Source organism: Zophobas morio, unplaced genomic scaffold (genome assembly GCF_036711695.1).
Source record: "Zophobas morio isolate AGI-343-1 ecotype UQ-CSIRO unplaced genomic scaffold, CSIRO_AGI_Zmor_V1 ptg000016l, whole genome shotgun sequence".
NCBI lineage: Eukaryota > Metazoa > Arthropoda > Insecta > Coleoptera > Tenebrionidae > Zophobas > Zophobas morio.
Genome location: NW_026972121.1, coordinates 8,366,977 through 8,380,342, shown reverse-complemented (window position 1 = coordinate 8,380,342; position 13,366 = coordinate 8,366,977). Strand labels below are relative to the sequence as shown.

The 13,366-nt window shown below is 34.5% G+C and overlaps 1 protein-coding gene across 1 annotated transcript; it reads right to left on the bottom strand.

Moving 5' to 3' along the window:
• Positions 1–3,832: 3,832 nt before the first annotated feature.
• On the bottom strand, positions 3,833–6,013 carry LOC135129442 (catenin beta-like). The gene is given in 8 exon segments (XM_064056595.1): positions 3,833–3,975; positions 4,027–4,113; positions 4,116–4,288; positions 4,326–4,555; positions 4,607–5,204; positions 5,206–5,476; positions 5,579–5,773; positions 6,001–6,013. Coding segments are annotated over 8 exon segments (1,710 nt in total).
• Positions 6,014–13,366: the final 7,353 nt, after the last annotated feature.

Sequence of the window (13,366 nt, the reverse complement as noted above, 5' to 3'; positions counted from 1 at the left end):
GTCCTTGTGTTTATATCGTTAATGCATTAAACGCTTATATTCTAATATTTCAAACTTTTCTCGAGAAAGCGTTGGTAATAAATTCAGTGAAGCATCTTTGCGCCTTAATTGCAATGCGTTAATTTAATTTTTAAATAAAGGCTGTAGCAGTGGCGGCTCGTGAAGTTTTCTTCAGAGGAGGCTCAAATTTGAAAAACACTACTTTTTATATCTCTTATTATCTGAATAATTTTTTTCGTCATGCACACGAAAAGAACACTTTTGCGTTGACAGATAAATGCATCGATTAGTCTTTTCAAAATTGCCCAATTTTCACCAACTTTCTCGTAATAGTTCTCCCTTTTATGAGCCGAATCTAAATTATTGGCAATGTTTCGCTTACCAAGCATTTCTCATTTAATCGAAGAAAATATGTGTTCCTGTGTTTTTTCATGCCTTTCTATAGCTCGTGACAAATTTTGTAAATTATTATATAGCCTGTTTTACCCCAAACGGAAGATTTATCACTTATAAATAATACACAATTCCAACAGTATAATTTGTTTCTTAAAACCGAAGCCGTTAACTATTTAGTTTTATTATAATTATTTTTATGAAATGCTCTGTTTTGTTTCTAATTGTAACTGTCAATACCATTAATGGGAGTGATGGTGTTGGTCTCCTCTTTTGTACCCTTACCTACGTAAAGCCTAAACACCACCACCACTGAACAGGGAGCTCGCGAAACCACCTCAATGTTTTTCCTACTTACACCCGATTGCTCCAACTAATAAGAAAGAGATAAAGTTATCTGTACGACTTGATCTGAAAAGAGATGAACTAGCCGGAGGCTAGCGGCTTGGAGCGGCAGTCCGATGAACGTTTTAGCCAATGCGATGCACACTGACGATGCGTCAAGGTCACGGTCTCATTATTCAGATGCATCGTCGATCGAAGGCTAGCGGCTAGCAAGCCTCTGCCGCTGAAACCAAACGCGGAGTGGTGTGAATGTGAATTATGATTGTGAGGGCGCAAATATAATTTTTTTCGACATTTTAACCTGATATATGATGAAATTAAATGAAATCCAAGAAAATATTCTGAAAAATAACAAATGTCTACAAAAATATAAATTCTTTCACCGAAAAAAATTAGAGGAAGCTCAGCTCCAAAAAATAGAGGAGGCTCAGCCTCCCCTGCCTCCTCTGAGGAGCCGCCACTGGGCTGTAGACATTTTTTTAGGTTTTATGGTTGATTTTCATAACTTACTTCTTAACAATGAGTGTTTTTAATGCATAGTACAAGTTATTGCAATTAATTATTTTTATTATAATTAATAATGGTGTGTTGTCTTTAATTTTCCGCAACAAAATTTCGAGAAAACGCATTTAAAATCATTTTCTTTTTTAGTTATTCGTAACAAAATCGAGTTTACAAAAGAGTAGTTAAAATATCATGTGTGTATTACATTTACGAAAATTTTCAAACACGTGCTATTCATATTTATTTTTCGTTTTCAGTAGCACTGACAAGTACTTAAAACTACAGGTAACAATAATAATTTGTTTGTATTACATATTTATTTGTTATAATAATCGCATTCATTTACCAGAGCCGCTAAAGGAAATAATTTGACTAGAAATATTCGCACAGTTGTGTTGGACTCATATGGCAACGTTTTATTACTACAATATTGTTGGCCTGGTCAGGATGGCAAGGTAGTGAACGGAAGTAGGTGGGTATCCATGGAATAATGAGATTATACTGACCGTTTTAAGGAATGCTTTTCCAATAATGCGTAAACTAAAGGATTTGGCCAATTTTCTTGGAAGAGTTTGTTTCTTCAATGCAAATTGTTGGTTTTTAACTCTTCTGTTGCTTGAAAGCCTCGCCATGTGAAAATGGATTATTTGATAACCTGTTTCGTGATAATTGTAAATACGAGCAAAAGTATATTAGCATTCTAAACAACTGGCCATATCGATCGCAAACTTATACAGACATGTTTTTTTAATATTTCTTGTATGTCTTGCCTGAACAATGTGTTTTCAAAAATTATTTTTTAGAAATAGATACATAATGTGGAACAAATACATATGTCACGCATTTTATTATACTTAGATAGGCCGTGGAAATGTAAAATTTAATTACTTTTACACTTGACAGAAAAAAATTAAACATTTTTTTAGTGTTATAGTTTGTAGTTCTATATTCTATAATCTTAGAAATGGTAAAGGCCACAACAATGTCTTGGTCTTTGCGTTTGTAATGATATAAGTCTTGCCTGAATGCTGGTCAATTTTCCTGATCTGTGGTAGATCTGACCAAATAGTAGTATGTAACAGACCAATAATAATAAAATATATGTAAATAAAAATAATTTCAAAATTCATAGCTATACAGCATAGCGCACAGAGTTAAAACAATAGCAGTGACTATGTATTAAAAAACCGGCAACCCCGTATCCTTATGCGTACCACTGAGTGTTGGTTTGAAAGTTAACAAGTCGGACGGCGCGGAAAATTACTGACACTTTGCGACTCGAATCACATAGGCAGGGTGTTGTGTTGAAGAACATTATTACCAATCTCCAAGTAAAAAATGTGTTGAAGGGCATTAATACAATTTCCAGTAAAAATCGACATAAAAATATGTTTGCTCATAAAAACTTTGTCACCCCCTTTCATCTTCTTAGGGATGGAATCTGAAATGCGTGTTTCATTATTTGTGTTGAAGAGTATTAATACCTACCAAGTTCCCCGTAAAAATTTAAATTTACAGGAGAAATAGTTTTTTCATACAAACTTCGCCATCACTTCTCACTCCCTTAGGGGCTGAATCTCGGAAAATGCTTAAATACGTATTTCATTATTTGTACTGAAGAGCATTAATACCAAGTTTCACGTAAAAATTTAAATTTACAATAGAAATATTTATCCCAAACAAACTTAGCTTCCACATTTCACTCCCTTAGGTGTTGAATCTCGGAAAATGCTTAAATACGTGTTCCGTTATTTGTGTTGAAGAGAATTAATACCAAGTTTCACGTAAAAATTTAAATATACAATAGAAATATTTTCCCATAAAACTTAGCTTCCACATTTCCCCCCCTTAGGGGTTGAATTTTAGATATGGGTTTCATTATTTGTATTGAAGAATATTAATACCAAGTTTCACGCAAAAATTTCACTTTATAGTAGAAATATTGTTCCTATACAAACTTGGCTGCTCAAACTTAGACACCACTTTTCACCCTCTTAGGGGTTGAATCTCGAAAAATGCTTAAATGCGTGTTTCATTATTTGTGTTTAAAAGCACTAATATCAACTTTCACGTAAAAATTTTAATTTACAATAGAAATATTCCCACACAAATCTAGCCACCACATTTCACCCCCTTAGGGGTTGAATTTTATAAAATGCTTAAATACAGGTTTCATTATTTGTGTTGAAGAACATTAAGGGTGAGCTAAACATAATTTCAGCATAGGCAAATATACATATAAGTACTCCACTGACTTAGTGCTTTTATTTTTTATCAATCTGGGTTTGTGGAATTGTCATGCTGAACAATAATTTGGATATTTCTTGTATTTCTCTGGGAGTATCCACATTTTCAAATTTTCAATCTCTGATTTTTCCTATGGACGCTGGGTGGCCCTTGTACGTACATGGGATTGTACGCCTGGTCAAGAATCAAAATGCCCTAAAATGTGTGACAATGTAGACAAAAACACAAAACAAGCCAAAAAGTCATAAATTAAGGCTAAGGTGTTGTAGTGAGCATACAAAAATAAAAAAGATAACTACTGAGTCGCTTACACACCTGTCTTCAAATCAATTGCGAAACAAACTCATTCGTACGTGTAAATCGGGTTCCACAGATTTTCTTCACGAAACAGGGAATTCGTCAACTCCATGCTCAACCTCTTCTTGTAGTCTTGAGGTTTGTCCTCGCTCATGCTAAATAATACTGCTGCTGCGTACGTCGCCACGCCTTCAATCAACAAGTTAAAAATTACATAATCACATTTTGGAAAAAAAATACCTTCATTTTGCTCATGAAGCAATTCAGTCAAGGGCGACGTAGCGCCTTCCTGCTCGATCATTTCCGCTCCTTCTTTGTCAGCTGGGATTCGCAGAGGACTCCGGCAGCCACGCGCTGGATATTCTCTACGTCATTGAACAAGAGTTGTACAAATATCGGTATGACCATTTGTTGGCGAATAATGGCAGGATTGTGCGACTCTCGTGGCAATATATGGAGCGCCCCCATTCGGACGCCGTCGGCGTAGTTCGCCGTTTGTTGGCTGCAACACACGTTATGGATTTCACCGAAATTTAAACCGAGCTTCGCTTACCCTCTGCGTGTCCTGGAACGCCCGCATCAGCACTCAGCAGTTGCACCAGGTGATGAGGCCGATGACGGCGTTGACTAGGGGCCAACGCGACGGAGGGTTCAACAGTTTGACGATAACCTGGATGCCGTAGTTCAATTTGACCGCGTTCTGGGCCATCTCCTGTATGCCTCCGGTTTCAACTATGGCCGGTTTATTACTGGGACAGATTGACAACACCTAGAGAAAAATCGCTCTGTAGCTGATCTTGGTGAACCTTCACGAACTTACCTTCAACACACGAGAAGTAGTCCACAGAAGCTTGCTTTCTTGATTCCCGTACGCCAGAATCTGCAAACAATCGGTACCGATCGCCAAGAACTTGACGTTGTTCCGCTGCAGCAGCGCGACCATCTTTTGTAAACCCCCCGCGAGCCGCACAGCCATCTTGGACCCATCTTGACGCAGCAGCAAGTTATGCAAAGTCGTGATCGCGTAGAAGAGCACGCTCTCCACCGGCGAACTCAACAGTTTCACCAGCGCCGGGATCCCCCCACTTTTAAAAATCGCCAGCGACCCTTGCCTGTGGTGTGACAACTTGTGCAAAGTGCCGACGGCCCCTTTGGTCGTTTCTAAGTCGTTCGAGTTCGAAATCGCCCTGACTAAAGCAGACACCATCTGGGGGCTGTTCATGATGGCGTGCCCCGAGGCTTGTTTCTTCGATAACTGGTGCACCAGCATCGCCGCTATGGACACCACGACTTGGTCTTCGTCGTTCAAGAGTTTGATCAACTCGGGGATGGTTCGCGTGGCCGAGTCGGCGTCGTCTTGGTAATTTATCAGATCGACCACAGCGTGCTTAAGCATCTGGCTGGGTTCGGACAGTCGTTGGAATTTCGATGCCTTCGTCGAGAGTTTCGGGCAACATTGCCGCTCGAACTCGCTGGGAGCGAGTCTGGTTGAGTTGGTGATTCATTTCGTCGACTTGCTCTTGGGTGAAGCCTTGGGAGTAACTCTGGTCGCTGAAAGAAGGGACCTGGGTTGTGGCCCCGGAGTGGATACCGGAGTCGGTCAAATAAGAGTTTTGGGCCCACATTAGGGTTTGCTCCTTGGCGGGGGGCATGGGGAGGTCGTCTGAACTTTGGTGGTGACCCTGAGAGACTGAGGAGGAAAGTTAGAACAATAAGTCACTGTACAACTTCTTTTTTCTACATTTAATTAAAAACATGAAATATGTATAAAATAAAAAAATGTGATGCATACCTGCAGATTTTTTTGTGTGTCGTGTTTCCTCAACGGAGCGTGATTGGCCGGACACAGCGCTAGGTTTCTGATGAGGCCGATGACGGCCTTGACTAGGGGCGAACGCGACGAAGGGTTCAACAGTTTGACGATGACCTGGACATCGTTGCCAGCTAAAATAATCAACTTGCTTTCTTGATTCCCGTACGCCTGAATCTTCAAACAATTAATTAATGTTCAATGGTAAATTAATCGCGAAATTAAAACTGAAAAGACGACTCCTGAAATTTAAAGTCTGACGACATTAAAATAGTTCCACGATTTTCAAATTTAAATCACAATCCTTATTTTAGTAAACAGCTGATTTTGAAGGGGAAAGTGTATAAACTGTAACACGAAAATATCAGTGTACAAAGGACAAATTTTTCTAAAAGTATACTTACTGTGATATGTCATGACTCCCCGGCAAGGATTGAATAGCGTCAATCTTGTTTGATGCGAATCTTCGTCTTCCAGAACAAAATTTAGTTTCGGTGGTCAAATATTGAAAAAAATTCTTTCTGGGGCAGTATTCATTAATAGTTAAACTTATCTTATTATATATTTAGCTAAATAAATGCGTTAACTAATGCTTTACAGTTAACACTGCATGCCTCAATGGAAAAGCTGGAAAAAAGTTCTTTGTACTAAGAAGCGTGTTACAAAATATAGTGAAGACTGCGAGATATTTCACAAAAGCTTTACACAATTTTTTTTCATTACATATTTCACAAAGTTATGCATACCTGCAGGCCTTAAATCAACCAGAATTTTGGTTTTTATTCGTCTGACAAATTTTGGAACGATTTTTGCTGCCTCTGTCTTACAATTGTTTCTTATTGCATATTTTTGGACGATGTTGTTTCGGAAAAAAAAATTGACAGTCTCCCTTAGGAATTTCCTTTGGTCTTATTGCGCTGATGCAAGAATATAGTTTCGACCAAATCTAGGAAAAAAAATTGTTTCCATAAATTGTACCAAGAAAAAATTATTGTAATAATTACCTTCCTTGTACAGGAATATCTTCAATATGTATATTTATTTAGCTAATTAAATAAATTTGTTAACTAATTGTTAATGGTTAAGACTGTGTGCTTCAGCAAAAAGACGACGAAAAAGCCCATGCAGGCTGCTAATCGCACTTGGCATTGGTCTGTACCCACTCTGGGAGGCCCGTTTCTTCTGCCAACTGAACATTTAAAAAGTGGTTTATTCCTAGCAGAATCATCACAACGGATCATAGGAATAAGTCCAACTTCCATGGTACCGGTCTGAAAAATTAAACATCAGTCAAAATGATATTTGTGTAACGATGAGGCGTTAGTCGAGATAAAATATAGTCAGGAGCGTTAGATATTGCGTAAAAGGACTACACAATTTCTTTTTTCTATATTTTATCAATAAAGCTCCGATAATATGAAAAATGCATATTTAACTATTTTTTGACATTTATTGCATATTTTAATGTTAAGTGCATTTTTATGCATATTTGAAAATTGTTGCTGCATTTTTCGTGGTAATTGGTGAAAATTTTAATTTTAATACAGTTGGTTATTGCCAATATACAGGTAAATAAGTACCGAGCTTTTCTAGTAACGCGGACGGGTTTTTCCAAGACTTCATTTATTGGCACCCTCAATTAGGCGCATTACTGGAATTCTTGGTCTCTAAACCGGATGTTGTAAATATAGATAGTTCTGCAAATGTATTTAAGGGTCCCCAGTCGTCGGCCGCAAAATCGGTTTCAGTGAGAAGAATTATTTTTTGTAACTATGCAACCCAAAGTACGGATGCACGGCAGGTAGCGACCCAAGAGAGGAGAGATTATGGTCACTGTAGGGAGTCCGTCATAAAATGCAAATCGGTAAACAACACCAGATAAGCTTATTTATTTTGGAATGAAGGGTACAGGGAAATAACCATCGAAATCCATTTCTATCTATTTTGAGAGAAATTGAGTTGAAAGTTTAAAATGCGGAAAATAGATTGAGAAACCCACAAGGTTCAGTCTAACACAACTTTTTATTTTCTTTATAATGTTTTAAAAAGATATAAAATAAACTGTTTATGTTCAAATATAACAGCAAGAAAAATTGGTGGAAAGTTGTTTCGACAGAACTTCCCTCGCCCCTAAAATACAATGAAACATATCCAGCATTTTCGAGTTAAATTTTTACTTTAGGTACACAATTTTGTGATGAAATCATCAACATTTTGCAACGACACGTAAATCAATGTGGATTAGACTAAAAATAACAGTATTCCAAAAATTTATGGGAAAATGGAGTGAATCGAGACTGATTTAATCAATAGAATAAATTGACTCATTCATTAATTTTTTGAGCCATCTAGGTATATAAGCAAATCTAAAAAAATATGAACGCAATGATAAATTACAATTACAAACTCATCATATTTTGCACATTTTTTGTAGAATTTATTCAGCAAAATTTTGAGATGATGTTATCAATTTTTTAGTAGCATAATCCTGAGATAATTATTGAGATTTTTCGATTTTTCGGTTTTTCGATTTTTCAACTTTTGATGTTTCAATTTTTCAGTATTTTAATTTTTGACATTTTCAATTTTTCCATTCTTCAAATTTTCGATTTCTCCATTTTCTTATTTTTCGATTTCTCAATTGTCCGATGTTTCACTGATACGATTTCGCAATTTTTCAACTTTTCGATATTTTAATTTTTCAATTTTTAAAATTCTAGATTTTTCGATTTCTCCAGTTTTTAGTTCTTCTATGCATATTTCAGTTTTTCAATTTTCGGAATTCATTATATTTCTGATTTTCCATTTTTTTTTAATTTTTCGATTTTCCAGTTTTTCGATGTTTCGAGTTTTCAATTATACGATTGTTCAATTTCTCGATTTCTAAATTTTAGATTTTCCGATTTTAATTTTTTTTTATTTTTTCATGTTTGGACTATTTGTTATTGCTAAAAATAAAAGTAAAAAATAACTACCAAAATTGTGACTAAAAATATGTACCTAAAAATTAATAGAAAATAGAACACATTGCTGCTAAAACATAAAAATTAACTGTACTTTCCCAAAAAAATCCATTGCTTGATTACTGTTCCACTAGTATTGCTAATTTAGGACGTTAGTATCAAACGCAGTGAAAGTATTAATTCTTAGTTAAACAAAAAAAATAGTTGAGTGTCAAAGTCGAGTGAAACATGTGAGACGTGTGTAAACAAAAGCATCTAAATAATAACTATTTCCCGCAGAATTTCTGGAGGCTTATAGAGTCGACATTGGCCTGAGCGCGCTCCGGTCTCTGGATCATACAAGTTCTCGGGCGACGATGATGTATCTAATAACGAGGCAGTTGAAATACCTGATATGTCACAGCGCAAAAAGTATTTCTCAAAAAACTTTCAAACCTTGATGTCTTTTTAATCGAACAAAACACAATTTGCGAGCGCAATAATCCAGAATGGTGCGCAGAAAAATCCTTTAGACTAACCGAACGTTATTTTGGTAAAATTTGCAAAATGAGAGAACAAGTAACACGGCTAATCCTACTGTAGTGTGAAAAACATTTTACATCCCTGCAAATCTAGTTCAGCATGTACTCTCCCAAAATCTTTGCATAGAAAATGAAGCAAGAGCAACTGAAGCATTTTGCAGTAACACCAAACTGACAGTAAGACAATGCGGTTTGTACATTTTTAGCGGCATCGCCAGACGGCTTCATAAACAAAAACGCCATTTTAGAAATATATAAAATGTCCAATTTAAATAATGCTTAATTCAACGGGATGATAAATTTTGGGAAAATAATATGATAGAGCGAAATAGATAGAGAGAAAAATTTTATTTTATGCCTTACTTGTGGAGAGAGTAGATTCTCGTTATTAAACAAATCAACCCATTAGACAAATTGTAAAGAAAAGATTGTACAATTAAAATTTTTTATTTGCATTCGCGTCATGTGTAGTACATATAAATATTTTCCCCTTCTACTATAAACACGCACAGGAATAAATAGTAATATTGGAATAGGTTTACTGGAGATATCACGTAAAAAACGTGCCTATAATACTCTACCTCATAGGTGGTGCGGAAAAGAGTATCAAAAAATTAAATTTAAATAAATATGATTGTTCAGGTAAATAAGTGGTTAGTGAAGTGATGAGAATCTAAATCTTGCCAGTTTTGTGTATTGATTTATATATAGAATGACAGATTAGTAAAAACTACTGGAATAATTTTTTGTAAGAAAATGTTTTAGAAGAATGTATAAAATTATAAAAATTTGCATACTTTTAATTCAAATTATGTTAGCAATGAAAGAAGTCGACTTGTAAAAGAGTTTCAACAATGTTCGTAAGCTAAAAGTATTTATGAGTTTTATGACCAGTAGGCGGAAATTTATCTTATGGATGCAATTCCCCAGTTGAAGCAAGGTGTGTTTTACGCCGAGTAGCGGGCACGCTTTGATCTGGTCCACAAGGTCGTAGCCAGTGCGTCGCTAGGAGTGTTTACAGCTTGTTAAAAAACTACTTCTATATTACTATATTACTTAAAAAAATAATACTTGATGCCCCTTTTAATTTTTCAAACACAGGACCACAGATTTGTGATCTTGAAATGTTATATTATGTTGATATAGTCCAAAATAAAAATATATTTGTAATCAAAGTATCGCCGCGACAGCGCTGGACCTAGCGTATGAAACACAATTCCGCCCGTTGTTTATGACGGTTTATGAAAGTACCTGGACGGATTACCTGAAAGGGTCGGTCGGCAAAGCTCCCTGCTGTGTCAAACTCAACCATTTATGGAAACGAATCCTTTGTAAATAGAGTTGCCTAGTTTCAATTTAATTTTATTATTCAGTATTTTTTTAAAACGCAAATATTTTGATAAATATAAATTTTAAACAAAAATGACCGGTTCTTCCCCATAGAGCTCAATGTTGTCTTTGCACTGATATAAAAGCTGAAGCGAAAAATGCTCTCTCCTCGTCTAAAAATGCAAATTCCTTCGAAGAATGAACAATTAATTAAACACTAAACAATCACTTATTTAAAAAAAAATATTGTGTGTTCCCCAGAGATTTAGACATAATCTATCAATTGAAATGTCGATCTTTTTTTCAATGTTGAAATTACGGCCGTAAAATAAAAATCTATTTAGCTCATTTTTCGGTCTGCTACTGGGGACCCTTAAGGGTGGGGAACACACAATATTTTTTAAAATAAGTGATTGTTTAGTGTTTAATTAATCGTTCATTCTTCGAAGGAATTTGCATTTTTAGACGAGGAGAAAGCATTTTTCGCTTCAGCTTTTATATCAGTGCAAAGACAATATTGAGCTCTATGGGGAAGACCCGGTCATTTTTGTTTAAAATTTATATTTATCAAAATATTTGCGTTTTAAAAAAATACTGACTAATGAAATCAAATTGAAACTAGGCAACTCTATTTACAAAGGATTCGTTTCCATAAATGGTTGAGTTTGACACAGCAGGGAGCCTTGCCGACCGACCCTTTCAGGTAATCCGTCCAGGTACTTATGTCATAAAACTCATAAATACTTTTAGCTTACGAACATTGTTGAAACTCTTTTACAAGTCGACTTCTTTCATTGCTAACATAATTTGAATTAAAAGTATGCAAATTTTTATAATTTTATACATTCTACTAGAACATTTTCTTACAAAAAATTATTCCAGTATTTTTTACTAATCTGTCATTCTATATATAAATCAATACACAAAACTGACAAGATTTAGATTCTCATCACTTCACTAACCACTTATTTACCTGAACAATCATATTTATTTAAATTTAATTTTTTGATACTCTTTTCCGCACCACCTATGAGGTAAAGTATTATAGACACGTTTTTTACGTGATATCTCCAGTAAACCTATTCCAATATTACTATTTATTCCTGTGCGTGTTTATAGTAGGAGGGGAAAAGATTTATATGAACTACACATGACGCGAATGCAAATAAAAAATTTTAATTGTACAATCTTTTCTTTACAATTTGTCTAATGGGTTGATTTGTTTAATAACGAGAATCTACTCTCTCCACAAGTAAGGCATAAAATAAAATTTTTCTCTCTATCTATTTCGCTCTATCATATTATTTTCCCAAAATTTATCATCTCGTTGAATTAAGCATTATTTAAATTGGACATTTTATATATTTCTAAGATAGCGTTTTTGTTTATTAAGCCGTCTGGCGATGCCGCTAAAAATGTACAAACCGCATTGTCTTACTGTCAGTTTGGTGTTACTGCAAAATGCTTCAGTTGCCCTTGTTTAATTTTCTATGCAAAAATTTTGGGAGAGTACATGCCGAACTAGATTTGCAGGGATGTAAAATGTTCTTCACAGTACAGTAAGATTAGCCGTGTTACTTGTTCTCTCATTTTGCAAATTTTACCAAAATAACGTTCGGTTAGTCTAAAGGATTTTTCTGCGCACCATTCTGGATTATTGCGTTCGCCAATTGTGTTTTGTTCGATTAAAAAGACATCAACGTTTGAAAGTTTTTTGAGAAATACTTTTTGCGCTGTGACATATCAGGTATTTCAACTGCCTCGTTATTAGATACATCGTCGCCCGAGAACTTGTATGATCCACAGACCGGAGCGCGCTCAGGCCAATGTCGACTTTATAAGCCTCACGAAATTCTGCGGGAAATAGTTATTATTTAGATGCTTTTGTTTACACACGTCTCACATGTTTCACTCGACTTTGACACTCAACAATTTTTTTGTTTAACTAAGAATTAATACTTTCACTGCGTTTGATACTAACGTCCTAAATTAGCAATACTAGTGGAACAGTAATCATGCAATAGATTTTTTTGGGAAAGTACAGTTAATGTTTATGTTTTAGCAGCAATGTGTTCTATTTTCTATTAATTTTTACATATTTTTAGTTACAATTTTGGTAGTTATTTTTTACTTTTATTTTTAGCAATAACAAATAGTCCAAACATGAAAAAATAAAAAAAAAATAAAATTGGAAAATCTAAAATTTAGAAATCGAGAAATTGAACAATCGTATAATTGAAAAATCGAAACATCGAAAAACTGGAAAATCGAAAAATTAAAAAAAAAATGGAAAATCAGAAATATAATGAATTCCGAAAATTGAAAAACTGAAATATGCATAGAAGAACTAAAAACTCGAGAAATCGAAAAATCTAGAATTTTAAAAAGTGAAAAATTAAAATATCGAAAAGTTGAAAAATTACGAAATCGTATCAGACAATTGAGAAATCGAAAAATAAAAAAAATGGAGAAATCGAAAATTTGAAGAATGGAAAAGTTTAAAATATCAAAAATAAAAATACTGAAAAATTGAAACATCAAAAGTTGAAAAATCGAAAAACCGAAAAGTCGAAAATCTCAATAATGTATTTATAAACCACAAGTTCAGGATTATGCTACTAAAAAATTGATAACATCATCTCAAAATTTTGCTGAATAAATTCTACTAAAAATGTGCAAAATATGATGAGTTTTTACTTGTAATTTATCATTGCATTCATATTTTTTTAGATTTGCTAATATTCTATTGATTAAATCAGTCTCGACTCACTCCATTTTCCCAGAAATTTTTGGAATACTGTTATTTTTCGTCTAATGCTGGATATGTTTCATTGTATTTTAGGTGCGAGGGAAGTTCTGTCGAAACAACTTTCCACCAATTTTTCTTGCTGTTATATTTAAACATAAACAGTTTATTTTATATATTTTTAAAACATTATAAAGAAAATAAAAAGTTG